General features: G+C 45.5%; 1 protein-coding gene and 1 long non-coding RNA gene across 2 annotated transcripts in view; one reads left to right on the plus strand and one right to left on the minus strand.

The window, feature by feature from the left end:
- Nucleotides 1-6,198, minus strand: part of SH3RF3 (SH3 domain containing ring finger 3) — a 232,232-nt gene extending 226,034 nt beyond the window's left edge. The window contains exon 1 of the mRNA XM_068679318.1: nucleotides 5,292-6,198. Coding sequence (XP_068535419.1) covers nucleotides 5,292-5,687 — 396 coding nt within the window. The 5' untranslated portion in view covers nucleotides 5,688-6,198. The remainder of the gene's footprint in view (nucleotides 1-5,291) is intronic.
- A 2,650-nt stretch (nucleotides 6,199-8,848) lies between these two features.
- LOC137855252 (uncharacterized) lies at nucleotides 8,849-13,990 on the plus strand. Its single transcript, XR_011095644.1, has 3 exons — nucleotides 8,849-9,858; nucleotides 10,916-11,060; nucleotides 13,479-13,990. It is a non-coding gene; the product is annotated as an uncharacterized lncRNA (long non-coding RNA).
- Nucleotides 13,991-24,969: the final 10,979 nt, after the last annotated feature.

Raw genomic sequence — 24,969 nt, forward strand, 5'->3', positions numbered from 1 at the left:
GCGGGCACGACTACATTAACAACCAGCAGCTTCAAGCACGTGGACCTGCTGGGCACCTGGCCAGCAAGAGGAGCCCTCCTGATCCTGAACCCATCAGATGAGAAGCAAGGAGCACCCCACACTCTTACAGCACGTGCACCGAGCTCAGCATCTCTGCCAACCTCCATTCAGCGGCAGAGAAGAGCCCTAAGAGCTTTGGTGTACGCAGTCAGTGCTTTTTAATTTCTCACAATCCCAGCCCCTTTGGGAATAACTCTGCCTTTGTACAGCAGCTTGCATACGAGGATCAGAAAGCACATGCAGGTAGGTGAGCGCTGCTGCTGCAGGTTTTCAGCTGGGACCTCTGGAGCTCGGCAGCTCACGCGGCCTTGCTTGAGGGCCAGGCCCAGAACCACGCTCCCTCCTCCTGCTCAGGCCTCAGCCTGAAAAACACGGCTCCCCAGAGAGCAAACAGCAGGAGGTTAGGGGAGCTGGGCAAAAACTGCCAGAATTAAAATGTGCAGAGGATCTCAGACTTGCCAGTCTGTACATTTTCTCTCGGAGCAACCAGCTGCTGAACTCGGAGCGCTGTCACACGCCATGCGTTACCACCACCCATGAATCATTCAGAGGGGTGACGTGCAGGGATTAAACTTAGCATCCACGTTTGATGGCAAGGGGAGGCATCCAAAGGCATGCCACACTGACATGGATTAATAGGGAGCGTCTCTGGCTAGTGGCACAAAGTCCCCCCCAAAACTTTGTGACTCTTCCAGATGTGACTGAGTCGCTGCTGGCCACCCAAGAGCAGAAGGAAAAGCCCTCTGTTGACACTGTCACCCTTTTGGTCACATCAGGTGCACCACGCATTTTTCTAGCTTGCAAGAAGTTAACAACAATGTCCAGCATCTGGTTGAATGTTTCCATTTGTGTAAAAATACAGTGAGCATAAAGGTGGTGCTTGCAAATGGCAGTATTTCTGAAAAACGTAAGAGCTCAATGAATCATGATGAATGTATCTGATTTAGCTCCTCAGCAGTCCCCTCTCCTCTGCTCACTCACTTCTGTGATGACTGCCTTAATTGCTGAGATTGTAAAACTCTCAGTTATATTCATTACAATATCCTTTAGAGACCTTATTAATCTCCTGCACTGGAACACATTTTTTAACCACCTGCAAGACAACTACAACAACAAAAAAACAAGATCAGAGTCCTTGATAGAGTCCTATTTGGATGACTTGATGAGAAAGCTCAATCATTGGCCAGCAAAACCATAGTACCAGAAGAAAATAAATCTGAGAAAAAGAACAAAATAAAGGTAAGTCTGTTGGCCCATGTATACTGTGCACTGCTAACAAGAAACAGGCCTGCAGGTTGAGTCCAAGATTCTCTTCTGCCCAAGACAATGTGTCCTACTCAACCCACTGGTGCTTGCAATGGATGTAGATGCATATAAACGCAGGACTTCATCTGCTTTCTCTTGCCTAACAGTGTGGGATATACACATAACAGAAGGTGTATACAATGAGGAAATGTAGCAGTGGAAAACTACAACTTCTACTCCACAGTTGATCCACTATAACCTCGAAAACATACAGATGGTGTAGGATGAGACAGAGCTCTCATAAAAAGTAATGACTCAATCTCTCTTTTAGACAATTTCTGCAAATGGAGCGACTGAAAAGAGCAGGTAACAAACCGCCGCTGCTCGCTCTGCTTGTGAAGCCAAAGGTTAGTGACCTCCCTCCTGGGTTAGCAAATTGCAGTCAGTCTTCTGCCCAGACCCGTGAAATAGCTCTGCGGATCTCATACGTGGGAGAAGCACCCAATGAAAGGCAGGGGAGCGCAGCCCATCCGTCACTTGGCTGAAGCACGCTGACACATCGTTTTCCTTCTGTGCACATCTTAGTCTGCTGTTACCTATCCCACCTTCTGGTAATGCACCACATGTGTATCTGTCACTGCAGCCATGCTCGCTCTTCTGGGAAAACCGAGACACATCTTTTATAGGTTGCTTCGTTTTTATACAGGTGTTGCTCTCGGTTTGTATTTAGAGTAAGCAGGCAATAAGCTTTGCACCTGGAGTGGAAGAGGACTGGTTTGGGAGGAAATTGCCAAAGATTTGCATGCATTTATCTGTCTATTGGATCTTGAGAACTCCTGAGAAGATTCTAAGTGCTAAACTCCAACAATTTAAAAAATAAATAAAATAAAAATAATAAAAAAAAAAAACAACCAACCCTTGCTCAGTAAAGAACCCAGATTTACCATAATGCCTCACCAGTCTAAGGGAGCCATTTACTTTGACAGAACTTGAATTCCCCCAGCAGTTCTACCGTGGTAATGGAAACAGAGGAGCCAATAAATTATAACCTTGTGTGTAATGCGACTACCATTATAAACCACTCTTAGCCTCCCGTTTTATCCCCTGGGGTGGTCACTCAGCTTCTGGATTTCCTTACTCTCATTCTTCTAGTGTGTTCTTTCAGCTTTCAGACCCTTTTATAAAGTCTATAATCATGCTCTGCATTTACACAGCGTCTTTAAGGTGAACTCCCCAAAATGCTTTATACAGTGGAGAAGCAATTGTTTTTGCAGGCTGAAATTAAGAGACAAGCTCGCTTATCAAGGGCACACATTGCTGCATGTCGGCAGAATCACAAATATCTTTGTAGCTTACATTTGTAGGGAAACAACATTTCCAGGCCTCTCATGCTGGAGATGCATGCCACATGTCTTAAAGCACCTGCACTACTTCTGAAGTATCGCTGAAGTATGGTCTCAGTCAACTATCCAAAGAGCCTCAGGAGCAGTTCATCCCCAGTCCTTCTCATGCCATGTTTCAGCACTCTGGAGAGACCGAGTCCATGTTAATCTACCCAAAAAGAACCACCCAAGTCCAGAGAAAGAAATACAACCCCTCCAGAGTTTTGCCAAATGAACGTGTTAAACAACATTCATTGATTTTAGAAAATGCCATCTATGCAAAGAAGACTTCCCTGAAGTATAAGATGTGCAGTGGCAAAACACAGACATAATAGCAATGCGCAAGCTGGCTCTGCTCTGTCTTCTAAGGTTAATTAAAATTCTCACTGAAACATATCCCTGGTGTGATTGTAACATATCGGTCTGAGGATCTGTGCAAGACTGAAGTCTGATAGAAGTGACCTTGGCTCCGTGCCACTGCCTCTCACAACTAGCAGTTTCCTTCCTAGCCAAAAAGCCCATGATGGCATGTCCCATTTTTATACACTGAGCAACCTACAATGAAAGGTACTAATTAGCAAAATAGTTGTGATTTGCATTTAAGCCCCAGGCAGCAGATCTATGGCAATTTTTGAAATTAATAAAAAAAAAAAAGGAAAAAAAAAAAAAAAAACAACACAGAAGGAATCACTTCAGCTCTCTCTGAGAGATCTAAGCTGTCAAAGACCAATATAAGATTGAAAGGGACACAATCCTGCCCTTCAGTACCAGCCCCAAAAAGCCAAATTCTGGGCAGGTTCGTTCCACCTATTGTTTGGTAAAGAGAGGTGCTGTACTCTGCCTCCAGCACAGCTCAGCAATCAGCTGTATCAGCAGCTCCAAGGAGGATTATTCTCCCCTGCTGCTTTTTTTAAAAGCAGATTAGTTCAGACTTTCTTTCACTGTAATGAACCTTGTAAGGATCAAGCACGTTGCATTGATTTCCCGGCTAAAATTGCGCGGTCAGTCAAAAGGCTAAGCAAACGGCACCTCAGGGCCACCCTGCCCCAGCAGACCCACTGCCCCGCAGTCACCCATTGGCCCCAGCAGCCGTTGTTAACCATAAAAGCCAAAATGCGCTTCGAAGGTCACGTGCAGCTTTGCTTTCTATCAAATTCAGACGGATGGCAACCCACACGCAAAACACGCGACAGAAGTGAAGTGCCACTCAATCAAAGTCAGAAAGCGACAGAACATTGATGGGGGTTTATTTGCTGGAGGATATCTGCAACAGCGGTTAGGGAAGCGACTTCTTAAAGCCTTCCCTGTTCATGGTAAAACAGTAACGACTCAACTTCTCTGACAAATTGCACAACCCTATAAAATTACTCTCAAGTTTCCCCCCCAAAGCATTTCCTTAGAGGTGCACCCCCTGCGGTTACGAGGTCTTGAAGGCATAAAAAGCAGAGGCTGCCTTGCGGGATGTTCACAAAAGCTTGGCCAGGGTGCCAAGAAACCCTGCCTCTGCCAGAGGAATCGTGCAGGTGCAGTAAGTCCTCCATACGGACCCTACTTCCCACCGAGAGGACTAGCTGGAAATGAAACCAGACCAAATTCAGGATGACAAGAGGTGTCTGCTGTGACAAAGCAGCACGCCTAAGTCGAATTGCAACGTGTGGCTCTGAAAACAAACGGGGAAAAAAGCGGAGGGTGGTGTCCCACCGCCTTGCTTCTGCTCTAAACTTGACAAATCATTATGAAATACCTGAAGATCACTGCAATCCACAGCAACCTAATAAAGGATCTGCTCTTCCAGAAATACTACTGAGCATATTTCACTTCAGCCTCCAAAATTGAATTTTACGGAACAATGTATGGCATTTGCCATCATTTCCTGTAGGCGAAACTTCAAAACACCAGTACAGGTCTAGTCATTCCTCTCAGGAAAAAAAATAAATAAAAAAAGGAAATGAATTAATTGAAACATCCAACGTAGTGATATAACTTCGGGAGGAATCTCCGCGTTGACCTTTCCAAATCAAAAGCCTGTACGTTAAAGTACGGCTCAAGCAGATCCCATGGAAGATATCAAAGGTAATCAGACATATCCGCTATATATATAGGGCATCAGGGAGCAGATAAAGTTGACAGCGCTCAGAGTCTCCCTGCCCAAGGGGGCCGGCAGCCAATGTCACCCTACGGGCCGACACAACACGGCTCACGAGGAGGCACTGACCCCGGCCCCGCCGTGTCAGTGCGACCCCGGGCATCGATTTTAAAAGCAGCTGGGTTTCTGCGGGCAGCTCTGAAGGCCACAACGCGCTGCCCTTCCCCGCACCGCACACCGGCACCGCACCGAGCCCCCCGGCGGGGCACAGCCGCCCCCCGACGGCCGCCTCCCGCTGCACCGAGCGGGCTCGGACAGCCCCGGCGGGACCCCGCAACACCCGCAGCGCCTCCCCGGAGCCCTCCCGGTCCCCTCCATCCCTCGGGGGGCTCCCGGCCGCCGGGGGACCGATGCCGGCGGTGCGCGGCGGCCGCCCCCGGGGCCATCCCCGACGGGACGGCCCGAGCCCGGGCGGCCACCGGGGGTCCCGCAGCCCCCTCCCCGTGCTCGGCACCCACCTTTCCCAGCAGGGCGCTGCGGCTGGCGGCCGCCAGCTCCCGCAGGCTGGCGGCGGCCGAGGCGGCGGCGGCGGCGACGGCGCTGGGGGCGGCGGCGGGCTGGGGGTACGCGGGGGCCGCGGCGTTGGGGCTGCCGCTGGCGCCCCCGGCGGCGCGGGGCCGCTGTCGGATGCCGTCCAGGAGGCGGACGAGGAGGATGTTGGCGGGCAGCTCGTCCACGCCGCAGCCCACCAGGATGCGGCACTCGGGGCAGCGCAGCTCGTGCCGGGAGCTGACGATGCTCTCCAGGCAGCGGCGGCAGAAGGTGTGCTGGCACGGCAGCACCTTGGCCGTGGTGTCCAGCCGCTCCAGGCACACGGAGCACTCCAGCAGGTCCAGCAGCGACGACTCGTCCATCGCCGCCTCCCCGCCGCCGCCGCCGCCGCCGCCGCCGGCTCCCGCTCCGCCGCCGCTCCGCCGCCCCCTCGCCTCCGCCTCCGCCCCCGCCCCGCCGCCGCCTCCGCCTCCCCTCCGCGGGGCAGCGCCGGGCCCCGACGCCCCTAGGGCCGCCAGCAGCGCCGCCGCCACCGGGGGGGCCCCGGCGGAGGCGCTGCGAGAGCCATCGGGGCACCGGGGGAGGGGGGGCGGCGAGGGGATGGGGGGCGCGGCGAGACGGCGGCGGGGCTGCCCCCGGCGGCGGCGGAGACCCCGGGGGGGGCGGCCCCGGTGGCGGCGCCCAGCGCCCTGCGGAGCCGCGGTGATGCCGGCGGAGAGGAGCGGGAGGGGGGCGCCCGCCTGGCCGCCTCCCCCCACCCCCTCTCCCCGCCGGGGCTCGGTCCCCTCGGGGAAAGCTGGGGGTACGGGGGGGGCCCCCGAAGGCCGGCCCCGGAGCCCCGACGGGGTCCCCGGGGCGGGGGGCGGCGGAGCAGGGCTGGCCGGGCCGGGCCACCCCCGCTCGGGGGCCGGGGCCGGGGCTGCGGGCGGACCCCGCCATCCCTGGCGGCGCGGCGCCCCCTGGTGGGGTCGGGGGAGCCCCGGTACCCGGCGCAAGCCCCGGTGCTTCAGCGCATCCCGCTGGGGTTGTGCCCCCCGTGCCCGCTCCGAGCCCCGCGGGGGCTGCCAGGGCGATGGGGTGTCCCATCCCCGCCCCGCTCCCCGTCCCCGTCCCAAAGGGGTGAAAGCGATGGTGTGCCCGCGCCCCGGTGTGTGCCGGCGTCCTGCTGGGCGCTGGGTTTTGGAGTTTGTGCCCCCCGTCGTGTAGGAACAACACGGGAGTGTTGTAAAATAAGGTGCAGCCGCTTGGATGTGCGGGGTGTGAGCAGATCTCCCGCTCAGAAGCTGCGGGAGAAGCCCCGCTCTTCAGCTCCGCTTCTTCAAAGTATTTCTTTGGAAATATCCCTATTTAATTAACATTTAACTAATGTGTGATGAAGGCCAGAAGCTACTGTTGAAGCAAATGGGAGTCTTACCAAAGAGAATTTGCATTTGTGGACCACCCCATCACTCCACACAACCCTGCTGTCGGCTTTACGACCCTGCAAATAACTCCTGACATACACAGCAAGATGAGGGCTGTGTTGTGGTAAGGGTAACCTGCAGCAAAAATCACTAAATTTCAGTAGGAGAAATGCCTTGGATCTCTTGTCTTGCTGTGGAATAAAAGGAGCAAGTGTAAAGCTGAAGGCAAGCTCTTGATACGGTCAGGTCATCACTGAGTAACGCCCAGTAATCTAACCCACGTCCTTGTGGGGAGAAAATCCAAACTCACCAGTTTTAAACTCTAAATAATACGGATGCTCAGAGGCATGTGAAATACAGTATCAAGGTCTTGGGCTTTCTCCAGAGTAGTACGGTTAATTTAAGAAAAGAGGTAACGGAGAACCTTAAGGATAAAAGGCTTCACCAAGGAGAGGGAAGTGCAGGTAAATCTGTAATGAGAAGTGTTTCAGCATCTCAGATTCCCCCTTTCAGAAGTGAAGAGTTTGCCTTATCATTGTCAAAACATATAAGCAGAAAGCACTCTCTTCACATCAGTGTAAACCCAGAGGACCCACCGTGGCTAGACAGGAGCTGCCCATCCATCCTTCCTTCTGGTCACGCAGGGCTTGCAGCCAAGCAGACCTGTCCCCAAGCCTCCCAGCGTTTCCCAGTTACATATCCCCAAACCAGGGGAAATACCTGGGAGAACCAGCATCCAAAGATGAGAGTGGCTCCGTTGACACTGATACAGCTTTACAAAGGTGCAGATGTGCAAAACATATATTATTCGATAGAAGAAATCACTGACATGCTTACAAGGAGCCTTTGCTGCAATCCACCTGGAACAGGAACGGGTTGTCATCGTGGAGAAGCAGAAGCCAAACCTGAGGAAGGAGGTGAGGGAGCTCCCTCCTGGAGGGCTGCATCACCGTGGGACACAGGGGAGGATGGAGGACATGGGGAGCCCAAGAGGGATGGGGAGAAGGGGAGGTGAGAGAAAAAGAGGGAAAAGGAAGGGAGGAAAGGATTAAAAGAAGGAAAGATTTCTGGAGAAATTACACAAGGGACTCGAGAAGTGTAAAAGTGCACTTCTGTGGAGAGGAGGGAGAAACCAGTTGGGCTCCAGCTAGAAAAAACACCTCCTGAGTGTTTGCATCACCTTTGATACCAAGCGAAGCATTTTCACACTTAAAAATTTAGCACATGTTTATACGCTCTGTGCCTCAGCCTAAATGAGAGTTAGGCAAGGCCTGATGGAAATGAAAGGAAAAGAATTATCACACATGCTTCACCTGTTTGCCAAAGAGACCATGGGAAACAATACATTAAATATTAAGTAACAAAATACTCTGATTGTTAAGAATTTTGGAAACAGAAAAAAAGATGAAACCCTCAGAAGCCTGGGATAAAACACATAAAAAGGAATGGAAAGAGATACAGAAGATGTAACCAGTTTTGGTTTACTTTAAAGAAATGTAGGTATTATTAATTTCCTGTCTCAGCTGCCAAAACATCTAGCTTCAGATTATAACTGTAAAGTGATTATTTGTGAACTCATTAAGTAATGTGATTAGCACGGTTCTTAAGCAGAGGTGCTGCTTTACACACAGTGATAGAGCAGCCCATTTTGCCATGCATTCCTTGGTTTGGGTATTTGAGGAGACACATAGAAAACAATTCCTGTTTCAAGCTGCGGAAGAGACCTCATTCCCATGGTGGATGAAAAAAAAAAATCTTTCTTGATGCATTAACTTTGAAGAGTAGCTGCAGACAAGAAGAGACTCAAAGAGGAGGCAGAATGCTCTTACAGGAGAGCAAAGGCTAACAAAGCATTCCAAAGTATTGATTTGTTGTCCTTAATTATAATAATTTCACAATTGACTGAGAGATTTCGCTGTCTGTGGCTGTGTCTAAGTTGATTTTGAAGGCATTTTCTGGTGACAGTGTGTGGATGTTACACCTTCAGCTTTACCTTCCTGCATTTGCATGCTACACTTGAAAATGGCTAACTTTTTACCAGTCTTCCACTAAATGCAATTTGATTATACAGAAATTATTCTCAATTCTCGTTTGTATTCTTGATCTGTTCGTAAGGGTCTACAGCACAAAAACTATTCAGTTTACACAGCTTGGGAACATTTGCCTACTAAATAACAAGCAATGGGTAGCTCTTGTTTGTATGATTCTTCAAAAACCTGTGAGGCATTATAGGAATGCTAGGCACTGTTATTATTTCAGAATGAGTCGATGTAATTAAACTTGTGGCAGAAGGCACAGCAGTCCACTTTTACTATTACATTTTCTCCCAATGTCTAAATGATCATTCAGTTATGCTTACATTATTTGAGCTATTTACATTCAGAGTCAAAAAACAAAGGTGTTCTTGGATATTTGAACTGAATAATATTAACACTCAATGGAGGGAAGGCTGGGAGCTGTCAATTCTGTCCTTTTTTTTTTTTCCTGGTTTTGGATTTAAATAATGCAGTGGATTGGATTTGGATTTAAATATTGTGGTTACCAAACTGACTTTAGGCCATGGTAAAATTTCTGCAGAATGGACAAGTTTGATGATGGGATCTTCTGTCTGTTCCTTTGGCTGGAGATAAGATTTTTGATTTAGTCCTGTCTATATGTACATTCCCTTCCATTGTATAAGCTTTTCAATAGCTCTGTACATGGGAAGAGTAAGTTCTCTGTTGTCTGGCAAAAGAGAGATTATACAGAATCAGTGGCTGAAAATCCTTATTGAAACCAGGGCAGGACCACTGCCCGCAAAGTACATAGGCTGTGATTATACCCGTCTTGGCAATACATGGGTATAGTACTGACAGCCTACCCAGCATCATTCTGGAGCATGTATTTGAGATCCTCCTTATGAAACAGTCATAGCAAATCCATCTAGGCGTACTCTGGATTTTTTTTCAGTGCCAACTTAAATGACCACTGGAGGAGGACATGTTCTTTACATTTTTCTTGACGTGATCTTAACACTGATAACAAATCTGTGCTTGCTTTGTGTTTAACAACAACACTGAAGGAAAGAAAGAAGGAAGGAAAAAGAGGAAGAAAAGAAGGACATCCATATACCTCCGTAGTGTCCTAACAGGTATGTTTATCATGTCATGTTGGCCTCAGGTCAGAAAACTGTGTGCCTAACGGCACAGCTGAATAGCAGATGTTTAGGCAACCCTACATCAGCCCTGCCTTATCTTCCCCAACAGCCCTGGCTGGATGTCCTGCCCCTTCCGTTGCACCTTGCCAAAGCATTCAACATGTCTTCATGGAAAAACAACCCTGAAATGAAAAAAAATCCAAAGAATTTTGACCATAAAAATGACAGATCAATCTTTAAACTCCACACATTCTGCACGATATTGTAGTTTTGATTCAATAAACTTGTGAATTAAAATGGTACTTCCTCCAAGAATATACTGTGCCCTCTGCCAGCTTTGGTACACCAGCCTATCAAACCACCATGGTTTTGATGCAATTTTTATCACATTCCGTTTAGATTGGATATTTTAAAGATGTGGATGTTGGCAAGCCAGATATTGTCTTCTGTGCAGTTTTCCCTGCATGTCCAGCCCTCCTGATAAAGCACCACATCTCCAATGTGGTTATATGACACCCATTCATTTTACATGGGTTTCCAGATGCATTTTGGACTTTTATAAAATTAAAACTTCAGCTTCTAACTACAACTTTTTATTTTTTTAAGCTGAAAAAAAAAAGCTTCAAACATTTATGAGATTAACTTCAGTGCAGTAAATTATGCATAAATTATGCAAGCAGTTTTTAATCTTGATAGAAATCAGCTTGATGGTATCAAAAGCTGAAGAGGAATATTATTCTAGACCCTAATAACTTTTTCAGGTCACAAGGACAGTGACACCTGTTAGGCCTTTGCCCTGTCTAGGAACCAGTTACAGTTCTGTAAACTGATAAAAAATACATTCTATTTCTTCTCTTTTCTTCATGGATCATAAATGTCATTAAATTGCCTTTACTTTAGACACTTGTATTTTTCTTAAAAATGGAAAGATACTTCTGTCAGTGATGAATTCATTTAGCCCATTCATCAAGATATTTTTCCAGCTCATTGGTTTCTTTGTGTTATTCCTTTACACTAATACTTCCCACTAACTCGCATGTAAAATTAACAGGATCTTGGAGGGTATCTGACAAAGTGCCTTCTTGGGATACTTAGCAAGACTACCAATATACTGCAGCAGCAGGGTGAAGGCGCTTCAGTCGGCAAAGCTGGATGTCGTGCCGTCACAGCAAGACCACTTCAACAGCAGTGGCCAGGTATGGCATCAAAGTTATTCCTCCATTATGATTTTTCTTGTCACAACTGGGAGAAGGTAGATTACTCCATCGCTGTCCTACCACTAACGAAGTGCCAGTCCAGATGCTCTACAGAATTCCACAGCAGGGAATAGGAAGAGGTTGCCATGGTTAATCTACATATTTCCAGTTATTTTTTAGAGTTTAGAATTAATTGTTTAATCTTCTTGTGCTGCAGTTGTTTTTAAAGGCCCAGATTAAAGTTGCCAGTAACTTGAACTTGACATCCTGATTTCTCGGATTTGCAGGCCCTCACATTTCAGTTGGGGATGCTTAATATTTCCAGTTTTCATCAGGGTTTCTCCGCTAGTCAGTGTGCAGCAGCCAGCCAAGGAAGCTGGCTTGCCCAGAGCCCTGTTTTTCCTGGAGGCCCATCCTGTGTGTACCTGGCCAAGGCTGCAGAGCACAGCAGCTTTGCTCGTGTTCACGAAGCAGGGGAGGTGCCCTGGTGGTAAGTTCCCATGTGTGGCAAGAAAAAACTTCACCAGAAGGGCTGGGTGCTGCTGTTCTGAATGGTTAAATTATTAGAGCTTTCCTCAAACTTCAGCCAGCACGAGCAGCCCACAGAAACTGCTACTGCACTGAAAATTAATCGATGCATCATCAAATTAACAAGCCATCTGCAGCTAAATTATGAATTGGAAGAATACTATGGACTACAAAATCTTTAATTTCTGTATCATGCTTTTGACCTAACAAATGTGGTGGTTTTTTTTGAAAGGAGAATTAACTTTTATTTTCTTTCATGTGGTTCAGGAATAACTTTGACTTCTATTTGTAAAAGTTGGGAAGAATAATGATTAATTACCATGCACAAGAGAAAACACGTGCTCTTTCAATCAGCATTGACTTATTTAAATCAAAGAGGGAAAACAGCAACCAACAATGCTGCCAAAATAAATGTTTAATGGAGCACAAGGCTGTAATTTTCTCTATAATGAGGCGTACCATCTCTAGGAACAAAACGGGTACCATCTCTGCAGATAGGCATGTACTTAGAAACATAAAGACGCAATACACAGAGAAGTCTTCGCTCTTTCGAGCTACAGACAATACAGGCAGGGAATAACTCAATAGACTGTATTAATATTCAAACAAGCAGCTGTCAACACTTCAGCCCAGAACAAGCTGAAGCTCCTTACATAGCTTTTACTACCGTAATAGTTGGGTTCACTGGCAGTAGATTGGAAAACACGCAATACTAATGAACCCTCCTGCTTCTCCTGGCCCACCATTTAATCCTTCCTAAAGTGAAAAACATTTACTACGTATGCAATACCACGCTCCCAAGAGGCTTCAGGTTCAAAAGAGATATTTCAATTTTGTTTCTTAGCAACATCCATCCAATAAAAGTGAGACGCTATACAAACTGTAATGTTTGTGTTGTTTTAATCTATAATGCAGTGCTTTGCCATTGCTAAGGAGGTGTGCCACTACAGCAGCTTTACAATGTTTCCTATAATTAGACATATGCATTTTTGCGTTCCTATGCTAGATTACCTGCTGCAGAATATTGTTTTGAAGACACAGTAATATTTTCGTGAATAAAGGACAAGTTCTGTTCTGATAAGGGCACACTTGCCAGGATTACAATGTGGCCCGTTACATAGGAAGAGATCTTTTGATGTTCGATTCATGGGCAGCTTTGGGGCATCTTGCAAGGACTTAATTCCTAGGATGAGTATCTGCCAGCCTCCAATCCAGGGCTAAAAGGATTTGTACAGTACTTACTTCTTGGAGGGATAGCAGGCAGCATTTTCTGAGCCCCTCATTGACTGACTTGATGTGCCCAAAAACAGTTTTGTGTTTTCTTGACTTTAATGTCAAGCTGAGGAAGAGGAGGAGCCAGACAGGTCCCCAAAAGCACCTAGAGAAACATGCCCTACAGAGTAACTTGCAAAATTTCACTCACCACAGCTATGGCTCTTTCCCTCGGTCGTTTGGCATGATTACTTTCGCAATACCTACAAAGAGGAGTAGGAGAGATGTGGTATTTATCTTCTTCCTCTCTTTTTATCCTTCTCCTATGTATGTTTGTCTTTAAAATTCAGAAATTGCTCATCTCTAGAAAAACTCTGCAGTACTTGTGTTCTCTAAGTGCCTGGTAATAACAGCTCCAGAGCACGAATGCTGCATTTTCAATAGACAAGTGTTAGAAAGGTGGAAATGACAACATCTACTATATAAAGATGTGCTGCCTTGTTATTTAATGCAGCACCAGAGAGAGAAGGAAATGGGATATATGGTGCCACATCTTCCAGCAGATTGGGTACCTGAGACTGCAGTACCTCCAGTTCACACTACAACTTACCTTACCAAGGAACCTTCTGATCCCAGTCCTCTCTGTGCTGATTTTATACTTCATTTTTCCTGTGTTAGGCACTTCGACAGATGAACTGGTATTTTCCAGCAACGTGGGCTGAAAAAGCAGTCTGAAACGTTCAAGGAAAACTGATTTGAGGGGAGGCACATAAGTCTCTAGCACCACAGATGTAATTTCTGAGTTATTTAACATTGAAGAAAGCTGAAGAAAACACTACCACACAGCAACACCAGGTGGAACTAGGAGAAGAGGGAAGAAGGCAAGAAAAGGAAGATCCTCCTTAGTTTGCCAAGTTTTCTGAAGAAATACCTTTTCCAAGCGCAGTCTTGGCAGAAAATGACTTATTTACTTATATTTCACTAATTATCAGCTTCTCTGGATTCATACAAAATTAACGGGCTGATTGGCTCTTTAAAGCAAAGAAGCAAACAATTTATTCAGAAATAATCACTATGATAACTCAGCCTAATATGATAACCCAGCTCAACACCTCCCTTTTCAGGCAAAAAGCTAGTGGCAAGGCGTAAAGGTTCCTCATGCTGTGCTCTAATTACCTTATATTTTAGAAAAGCTGAACACTTTGTAGCTTTTGCTGAGGTCAACTGAAACTGGTGGCTGCTGCCTGCCTTTGTGAAGGAGGTTATACATGTCAACAAGCCCTGTCAAAATAGCAGAGGAAATGAATCACATGGTGAAAGGCCACAGTTTCTCTCTCGGAAATAGTTAATTCAGCTGCCTAACATGAAAGAAGAAGGTTTTTCACCTAGTAGATACCATTGCAATGCAAGTCCCCGTGGATCAGTAGTTACCCCCTAATTTGCACTTAAGCCCTGAATAGGAAATCACCCTCAGCCATAGCAAGATGCTGCCTACACATTTTGCAGAGGGCAAGAAGCCAAAGACAACGCTGAAGGGAAGTTTCAGAGCAGCCCCCGCTTCTTGCCTCATAGAGAGACATCAGAGGAGGAGGTGCTTGGTGGTGGCAGCTCCAAACCTTCTCCCTCCTCAGTAAATAGGAGTGCTGCGCATTCGCCTGTATGGAGAGAAATCCTATTAGGAAGTACTTCAGATCTGGTAGCGTTAGCTTTGGCTTCTACGGGAAACACACCTGCCAGATCCTGAGAGCTGTGGGATTCAGCAAAAAGGGCGACGAAATCTGCCACTGCTGTTCAAGTCTCCTTGTGCTTATTTTTATAAACTTATATGAGTTTTAATAACCATTTAGGTATCACTGTTAACCTTCAAGCGACTCCCCATGTTAAAGTACTAAAATTTCTTGCATTATGCTGATGAAAACATTAAGACGCAAAACTTTAAAGTTCTGTTTAATCAGAAATATTGAATGAAAAAATTATGTATAAAATGTATTGTCCGTAACACAGTAATAAGTCAAGTGTTCTGTGCCCACAACTCAAGGTGATTTTCTTACACATCATAGTTACATGGAGGCGTTCAAAATTTCTGGGTAGAGCAGAGTGATCACTGGCCCTGGAGATTTTGTGTGTGTGTATCCCCTTCACAAATCAGCATTCACTCCTCATACACTTCTCTGGGATTTACCTTCCTCATGAGCATTACAATCAGAGCACTTATTTGCTAGTTCGCTTACAGAAAGAAAACACAAAAAGGTCTTGAATGCAATCAAAGCACATTTTCTTTGATTTGCAGAAATATTCACTATGCACACAGCTATTTACCAAAAAGAAAAAAAAAAAAGTGTTTCTTTCTACCATGTTAATTTTTCCTATTTTCATTTCCCACTGAGAAATCAGATTGTAATAGTTTATAACTGGAAGGCCAGTCAACATTGCCTTACCCCTTCCGTAATAATTCACCCTTGTGCAAAAAAACATTAATGGGGAGCAGCAGAGCAGCATTTATACCTCATTTGCAGACCATATATTATACTGACCTGAGTGCTGTGGATTAGGTTTTCCACCCCATAATTTAAAACTGAACATAATCAATAAAATTACGGACTCTGTAACATTGTGGACCACATTTGCATGTTGTTGGTGCTACTGTGTGTTGTAAAAACCTGCACAAGCAGGAAATGGCGGTGTAAGAAGTCAATAGATGTGAGAGAGGATCTTCTTTCCCTCAACAAAAGCATAACATAAACTGCTTGCTCCAAAATTCAGGCTGGGAACTCACCTCTACTGCATGAATGTAGAATGTGATAGGGGTGTTTATAGCCTAACAGTGATTTACAATAAGCACGCAAGTAGCAGCAATTAATAAATATGACTAGAAAATGATATGTTCTGGTCAGAAGTCAGGTTGCTGTTCAGGAGCAACACCATCCTGTGTTTTTTTTACCAAGTCACACAACCAAAATGTGCAAAGACAATGTAATGTGGACCTCTGTGGCAGTGGGGCTGTACTGGCTTAATTGATTTATAATGAGTCAAGCTGCCTGTTTATGCAAATGGAACAGCCAAGTCCTGTGATATTAACATCGTGTGCCAAACCGCTAAAAATATTTCTGACAAAATGAGCTGGGAAAAGTGATAAAGCTTTACTGCTTCCTGCTTTTACTTTCAGTGTGTTCACGAATATTAATAATATGCTAAAATGCAGCACTTGGGGTATAAAGGTGTCCCCCCAGCTTTGTAACAGACAGGAGAAGGACAGTTTCCCATCAAAGACTGTGACTCTTCAAGATGTGCTGCCCAGATACATGTATCTGAAGATGCTGATGATCTCCAGGTGTATGAGGGAAGATGCAGAAGGGGCAACCACATCCTTCACCACTGCAGAAGCAGGATGCTGGAGGCAGTGGGCAAAACAGATCCCAGGAGCTGCTGGCTTTTGAAGAACTGACAAAAAGGAGACGTTTCAAGCAAATTTGATGTTTCAGCTATTCCAGCCTTGTTTGTGCTCACACAGAGATCAGTAGACATCTCTAAAGTGTTGGCTGGGCACACCAGCAAGGCATTTTCCCAGCTGTGGAGAAGCACTGAATAGCAGCACGTGCTGATGCATCAGTATCTTGAAAATATCTGAGACACAAACCTGTGCTGTCAGCTCCTGTCTGTGGGGTCAAGTCCCTTTTGGTGGACTCAGGCAAAGCAGCCTCCACATATCTTGGGGTTAAAAAAAAAAGGTACGAACAGTTGAACTCTTTCCCGGCAAAAGAAAAATGAGGCCTACTACCTCCAGGCAGATTATATGAGAAGTGAGGCTCAGTTTGGATTTTTCTATTTTTTTTACAGATTGATGAAGGAAGCATCTCTGCTTCCACAGGAACATAAAGTAGTGCTTTTGCTTTTAAACCACCTTGTGTGGTAAAAATGCAACAGAGAAAAGTTTCTGAGAAGAATGGATGCCAAGAAAAAGCAAAGAGAGCTGAGGCCAGTGGTGATTCAATCTGCTTTGGCTAAATGAACAGCTTAAGCATCACTGCCTAACGCTCTTTCCGAGCCATATCCCTGCCAAAGATGCCGTGGACACCTATGGTAGTGCAACCAGTTCCCATAATAAGGGGAGAGAGGGATATTTTGCAACATGTACTCAGCAACTTGAATAAAAGCCCAGCTATGGAGGAGAAGGTCCAAAGCTTGGTGTGCGTGCCCGGTGCTGGCAGAAGCAGCTGCCTGGCTCCCAGACAGGCCTCCCCCACAACACGTTTGTGCCTGCTGACAGCTCATTCTCCATCACCCTCCTAAGCATCCAACCCTTCAGAGTAGCTGTGTGCCCTCCTCTGCCACCACCCTACAGGGTGAGACCCCAAAGGCATGCTCCAACTGCCACGGCTGTCCTATGGCTTCATCTTCTCCATGCACACCAACCCACAGGTTGTCTGGAGAAACCATCTGCAAGGAGAAACTGATAGAACAGAGGTCTCTCCGCCCAGGTATATCTACAGAGCCTCATGAAGAGATTTGAGTACCAGTGGCTGGCAGAAAAGCGCTTTATCAGTGCTTATCTCTGTGTTTTCATAATATCTAATGAAGCGGCACATGAAGATAACAATGCAATAGACCTCCTGAAAAAGACATTATATATTCACCCTGTGTTGTTTTTTTTTTCTTTTAACAGAATGAGTTGCATTGTGCCTCAGAAAACAAGTAGGAGGCTTTTGCAGGCTTGCAAGAGCCGTCTGTGGCTTGCTGAAAGGAGCTCTCAGAGATCAACCAGGCTTTAGGGTAAACCACACTGTAGAAAAAGAGAAGTGAACCTTTTGAAAACTTTGCATAAAAAGGAACTGCTGTCACAGGGAGAGACCGAAGGAGCTTTATTGTCTGACTCCTCAAAGAAACACTTGCCAAGATTTTTAAAAGGCAAACAGGAGAGCAGCATCTGCCGGGGTGGAGATGAGCCCAACCCAGCCCAGGTGGGATCTCTTTCCACAGCCCAAATGAAAAAGGCAGGGACATGGTTAGAGACAACATTTTGTCAAAAGCAGTTTTTCATTTGTAAGCCTCGATACAAAGAGTGGGGTGGATGGGGATGCATAAGACCACATCCCAGTACAATGCCCAATGTGAAAAACCAGTGTGAAAACCAGCAGGCAACTGAGCTATTCCATGTCTTAGGTGCACCTGGGCTGCAGGGGCTGGTGGCCCAGAGGAAGGGGAAATGAGTGCATTCGTCAGCACACCACAAGGCTCTAAGCAGACAGCCCCAACCCTTCCCTGCTGGCACTCCCCATGTGGTGAGGACTCAAGGGCTCAAAGTCTGCTTTCAGGCTAAGTTAGGTTAATACCTCCCAGGCATGAAATAAGTACAGGTCATCCCACCTCAAAATGCACTAGGTTACCTCCCAGGGCCTACTTTGGCCTTGTTTTCTGTGGCTTCTGGGTTAATACACAGCTAAATAATGGAATAGTAGAATTTGGCTAACGTAGTTTTTAGCATCCACAGTTCTGTGGAGACCACAAGGGAAATAGATGGAGGTTTTACAAAGGAGTATTTCCTAGAGAAATACTAAGTAAACAGGGGTGGTTTTGCACTGTTAGAGAAAAAGGCAAATGGAAACAAGAGGACAATGTTCTGCCATTGCACTGCATTCCTGAGAGGAAGCTGTGGGGAGCCGGGGGTCGGCCTCTTCTCACAGGTAACCAGTGACAGGACCAGAGGGAATGGCCTCAGGTTGCACCAGGGGAGGTTCAGGTTGGCAATGAGGAGACATATCTGCTCAGAAAGAGCAGTCAGGCACTGGGATGGGTTGCCCAGGGAGGTGGGGGAGTCACCGTCCCTGGGGGTGTGCAAGGAGAGGTTGGGCCTGGTGCTTGGGGACATGGGTTAGTGGGTGACACTGGTGGTAGGGGGATGGTTGGACCAGGTGATTTTGGAGGGCTTTTCCAACCTTCATGATTCTGTGATTCAGTGATTTAAGAGACCTGTTTTCCACATGAATGAGAGGAATTGGTTTGTGGTCAGACTGGAGAGTAACCCCCTGCAGAACAGGCAGTGCAACAAGCAACTATTGGATGAAAAACAAGAGCACACCTGAATTTGACAAAGTCATCTCCAAGACCCACATCTTAGGGCTAGACCAATGGATGCACACTGCAAAGGCTGTGGGAGGAACCTATCAGCTGTAAGAATATCCCCAGACTGTCAAAGCTACTGTCAGGAAGCCTGATGGCTGGACATGTTCCTCTCAATTTTCTGAGCTGCAAGGTGGGTTTGTGAAGAGGGACTGAGCCTGGCTTGAGGAACATCTCTAATTCATTGAGGAGGCTCAAAGGGCTAGAAAAAAATATGTTTTTATGAGTTTGTGTGTTTTCTCCAAAGTCCAGTCACTACAGAACATCTTAGACCATTTCTATCTGTGTAATGTTGTCACTTAAGGTTCACCAATGTCTCTTGTCCTGTTGCATAAAAGCAGAAGTGTATTTTGACAGGGAATTATGGCTTTTGTGGAAACAAGATAAATAAATGCCAGTTGTCAGAGAGAAGATTGTCTTTTCCACATTTGAAAATTGTGGGGACAAAAAGAGTTCGCAGCACCAGCAAATGCTACTTGCTTTGAGCATCGTTTTGAGTCAGAGGAGTTACATTCCAGAGGTACCCTTTCTGGGAAAAGAGCCTGTCTCTAATAGACGGTATGGTGCTGGTGAAAACAGTGAGGCTGAGCACAGGCCTTTTCCCTTGGGTAGCAACCTGGCAGCACTGAGTCAGAGTGACATTTTTTACAGGCTCTCAGACTAAATTTATGGAAATTGCTCTGGAAATTACAAATCCCCAAACTGACAGTTCCCAGAGCACCTGGGATATGGACACAGCCTATTCCTGAAGACCAGTTGAGGCTTTCTTACAATGCCAGCAAATCAGTATTTCGTGTCAGCAGTGTGTGCTTTCTGAAGTAGCTGAACACAACTACACAAACAAACAGATGGAAAAGGGAACCAAATGAATTGTGAGCCCAGCACCCTGTGCTAATATTAGCTCTTGATCTACACCCCTGACTCCAATCACAGAATCACAGAATTTCTAGGTTGGAAGAGACCTCAAGATCATCGAGTCCAACCTCTGACCTAACGCTAACAGTCTCCACTAAACCAAGAATGTATTCATCCACTTGTCCCTCACATTTATGCAGGTGAAGGCAGTAGAGCATAGGGCTGGAAGGGAATTTCTGGGTTACATACATTAATACAGGATTTGTTCAAAGGGGCATTTCCCATTCCCTCCACACACAAATGTCCCTCTATAAACATGAGACCTGTAGGAAAAGACCAATCACAATACCTCTAATGCTGCATAAGAAAAAAAAAAAGGGGGGGGGGGGGGGGGGAGGGAGGAGAAACTGTCATCATTACAGCACAAGTTGTTGATTACTGCTAGTCTGGACCCCAAACCTACATGGGGGCAGGTTAGGTGTGCACACCTGGGGCACATCTTCATGCTTGGCCTTCTCCAAGGAATCCCATTCACACAGTCCATGGGGTGTACAATGATCAGTGAATATCAGGACGATGACTTCAAACCAGTGTTCCTGATCTGGGTTAAAATGCTGATGTAGATGTACCTACAAACAACTTTCTTGGGGGCATCATGCAGTCAAGAGCACTGGACTTGGCCCTCTTTCCCACCTTCAAAAATAAAAACTCAAGGCAAATTATACATTAAAGTGTTAAAAAGGACTTCCTCTTTGTCCCTTACTTGTGATCAGTGGACACCCACAACGGAATAATATTAGATAAAAGCATGGTGCAAAGAAGCAGCAGAATAGCATCAGCTCCTCTTTCAGGTGTCAGCACATCAGAGACCTCTTCTGCCTCCAGTAAACCTCACTTTCTTTTTGCAGTTCTTGCTGTGAAAAGTGGCTAGGAGGGATGCGGAGCTCTTTGATGAAGAACAAACCTGAGAGCTCAGAGTAGTTCAAAAAAGCTCTCGCTGCTCGTGAGAGCCAAGCCTTGACAAGCCCCTTTCCTTCCAGACTCAGAGGATTCCTTCAGACGTTGAATTTCAGGAAAACGAGCTTGTGCAGGTCTCCTTCACTTTATTTTTAGAGAAGAGAAATAGGCCAAGCATCTTTCAGATGTTCTCAGAGAGCCTGTCACTTACTGAGACATCAGCCTCATGAAGGGGACGTGCTTTAGGCTGAGGGAACTCACACCCAGCCATAACAGATTGGAACATGGAAATGGGGATGCCCTCTCCTCTCCAAGCCTTTATGAAAAACATAAAATGCTGTCACACTTTGTGTGATACATACAATAGAAAATAATGAACCTTACTGACTCCTTTTAAGTAGGAGTCAGTGCTCAGATTATTCCTGATATATATATATATATACACTTTTATATATATATATATACACATCTCCCACAACATCTACAGATAGATGTGTGTGTATATATATATATATATATGCTGCAATGGAATTACACGACATCTAGAAGTGCAGACAGAAAAGTTTGCTGCTGATGAAGGGTTGTTGAGTTTGCATGAGACCTGTGTTTCTCAGGAGACTCCAGATTGACAAGTGTTGAAGGAACTAACATTTAAGAAAGAAAAAGGACATTTTCCCCAAAAATTCAAAATGAACACATATGCACAGTTTTTAGTGCTGTTCTTACCTCCAGTATGAGAAAACTTACTTTATCCATTCATTAAATCAGAATCCATTTATCACTACAACTGACTGAAGTGATCCTAATGATAAATGGCTTGTTACACAAAAACTGACGGAGGGAGAATTAGTGACATTAAGAGTATTTCACAATTTAAATTAGAATGTCTTCTTTCTTGTAAAGTTATTTCTTTCAGTAATTCATTCTGACTTTAGTATCTCCTGAACTAGAGTTAATAATATTAATACAATTTTAACTATTCAAATTATGGTCTGTCTTTTTTCTATAGCTGGGTATTTCATTTAGTAAATTAACATCCACACAAAAAGATTATTTAATTTAACAAGAAATCTTTCCATGGTCAGATGAGGTAATAAAAAAGTCTAATTCTTGAAAGTTACTGATAAGCATAAAATCTTGATGAAAGGTATGCCATTTATAAGAATCTGGAAATCTCTGAACTTTCTTGTTCAAACACCTGCCACTTTCCTTTTCATAGCTACTTGTTACTCTAAATCCCTAGAATTCATAAAGAACAGAAGAACCGTAGCATCACCTGAAGAATGTAGAATTTGTACATCTGGTTTTCTATTTTATCATTCACATGCTCACTTAGACCAAATTAATAAACATATTGACCTCTTTGGGGGAAAAAAAAAAAATAAAATGGCTACAAAGGGCTTGGATTTATGGGTGACAATGGGAGATGATGCAGATTTATTTAAGAGAACTAATTGTACCTCATTATGTGTAATGAATGCCTTTCCAATTAGTATTGTAAGAACAGAAATTGGCAGCTAAAAAAATCCAATCACACTAGGAGCTTGCTTCTGAATGGAAAGGTCCCTCGTGTCTGGCTACTGCCATGCAGGCAAAGCACCTTCCCAAGGCCAGACCTAACAAATCCTTACTGAGGTTACCCTTAGCAAATTATATTGCTATCTATCTCTCTGTATCTGATATATAATGCTAGCTTTACAGGAAATGTAATGAGACTTGTAATGGACTTTATCTGCCTTTTAATAACACTGTACTAGGGAGAAAATCATTATGAAAGGCAAAATCGTTATTATAACTGGTTTAACACAGGCAGGAGCTGAACGGCAGTTATGTAGGTAATGCAGCTATTTATTAAAGGAAAAAAAAAAAAAAAAAAAAGTTAACCTGGAGAAAAAGATTTACTTTCAGGGCATACTCCTACAGATTTTTTTTTTCATCCTGTACTGAATCTACTAAAGTCAAGCTCTAAATGATTTACAGACATACATGTAGGTTTTTAGCTAGTATTTTAGTCAACCATCACAAAACCAAGCTAAATGCTACTAAGGAACATGACTTGTGTGTTTCCACAGGCACCTCTCATACTAAAATAAAAAAAAAAAATAATGGTGATGAGCCCATTTCCCTCTCAAAGGAGACACTGGGAAGGAATCAGAAGCAAGTGCCAAGCCTGTGGTTGAGGCCCAAATCTTGCCTTTCAGCAAGGCCAGACTTGTGATGTGTCCCAGGTGGTCCATGGATGCATCCAGTCCTGCTGCCACTGGTGAACTTTGCAATGGCAGCTGAGTATTCCCTCCTTGGGGCCATGAAAGATGTTTGGAAGAGCTACAAACCTACATTGCACCTTATTACTGAAGGAAGTAGCATGGTAACGCTGCCTTCTCCTGCCTTCGGTTAATAAGGGTCATGGCCTGAAAGATGAATTTCGGAGCTCTAGACCAAGAGGTTTGGCTTTCTTACAGCTCAGAGCATTGGAATTGGCATAGCAGTTTCAGCTTATCTCTGAGCTGATGGAACCAGTTTTCACAAAAATGCAATCCAGAAAACTTGAAAAATGCAACATTACATAGGCTGTGGTATTTTGTTTCTTATGCTGTCTGGTTGAATAAAATAGCTGGAGGGACATTAAAAATGTCCTAAACAGTAGGGAAAGAAGCTGTATCTGAACACCAGCCACAATTCATATCCATGTATTACCTTTTGTGCATGGAAGCGTCTAGGCAACAGTCTGGGACATAGAGCTGTAGTGGGTTTATGTGGCAAGGTTTTGGTAGCAGGGGGCCATAGGGGTGGCTTCTGTGAGCAGAATCTAGAAGCTGCCCCATGTTAGGTAAGGGCCCCACTGCTGGCCAGAGCTGAGCCAAGAAGCGATGTTGTTTGCGCCTCTGTGAGAGCAGATTTAAGGAAAAAAAAAAAAAAAAGAAAAAGAAAAAAGTGCTACTACACAGCAGCTGGGAGAGAGAGAAAAGCAGCCCTGCAGCCCCCCAGGGTCAGTGCAGCAGGAGGGCAGGAGGTGCTCCAAGCAAGCATCAGCAGTTCCCCTGCAGGCTGTGGAGAGGCCCCTGGTGGAGCAGGCTGTCCCCCTGCAGCCCATGGAGCAGATCTCCACGCTGCAGCCCCCCATGGGTGGAGGAGCCCCTGGTGGAGCAGGTGGATGTGGCCTGGAGGAGGTTGTGGCCCATGGAGAGCCCCTGCAGGACCAGGCCCTGGGCCGGAGCTGCAGCCCGTGGAGAGAAGACCATGAAGGAGCAGGGGGTCTGGGGGGAGCTGCCACCCACCAGTGGGGGACTCATGCTGGAACAGTTTGCTCCCGGGGGATGGATGGACCCCATGGTACGGAGCCGTGTGGGAGCACAGAGTGACCATGAAGGAGTGGCAGAGACGAAGCGCTATAGACTGACCACAACCCCCATTCCTCGTTCCCCTGCACTGCTCGGGGAGGAGGTGGAAGAGGGTGGATGGGGGGGAAGGCGTTTTTTGTTTCTTTCCTTTGTTCCTCACTTCTCTAGCTTGTTAGGAATAGGCAATAAATCTTACTATCTCCCTATGCTGAGTCTGTTTTGCCCGTCACGATAATTGTTGAGTGATCTCCCCATCCTTATCTCAACCCTTGAGCCCTTTTCATCATATTTTCTCCCCATTCCTCTTTGAGGAAGGGGAGTGAGAGAGCGGTTGTGGTGGAGCCCGGCCGCCCACCTGAGTAAAACCACCACAACATCTCATTTCATGCGAGAGAGGGCAGCTCTTGATCCCACATCTCGGCCCATTTTGCACACGCTTTGCATGGCATGAAAGAGCATCAAACTTCCAGAAGTCATCCAGTGCAGGTGTCACAGAATTGTCACTGTTCAACATAATGCAACGCATTACCCTGCACTGCAATCCTATTTAACCATATTAATACTCTTTATGCCACATGAATGCATTATTCTTTATCTTTTTTCATTCCTAAATCCACTACATTTTCAGGTCTACATCTTAACAAAACTCAGACTCAAAGTGCACAAAATGCATATTTTATACCACCAGAATCTATAGCCTGTATAAAATATTAACCAGACAATTAAAAAAAAAAAAAAAAAAAAAGCCATGCTACTCAACACTGGTATCCAAAATGTCAAATTCTCTTGATTTGTATTTGTTAAAGGGCCCAGCAAATTAAAATAAGCTACAGAGTTATAATTACCGCTCTACTGATATGACAGTAGAGAGAACTGGTTTACAAATAATTATTTCACTT

The sequence above is a fragment of the Anas acuta genome, chromosome 1, assembly GCF_963932015.1.
Source record: "Anas acuta chromosome 1, bAnaAcu1.1, whole genome shotgun sequence".
In the NCBI taxonomy this organism is placed as follows: domain Eukaryota; kingdom Metazoa; phylum Chordata; class Aves; order Anseriformes; family Anatidae; genus Anas; species Anas acuta.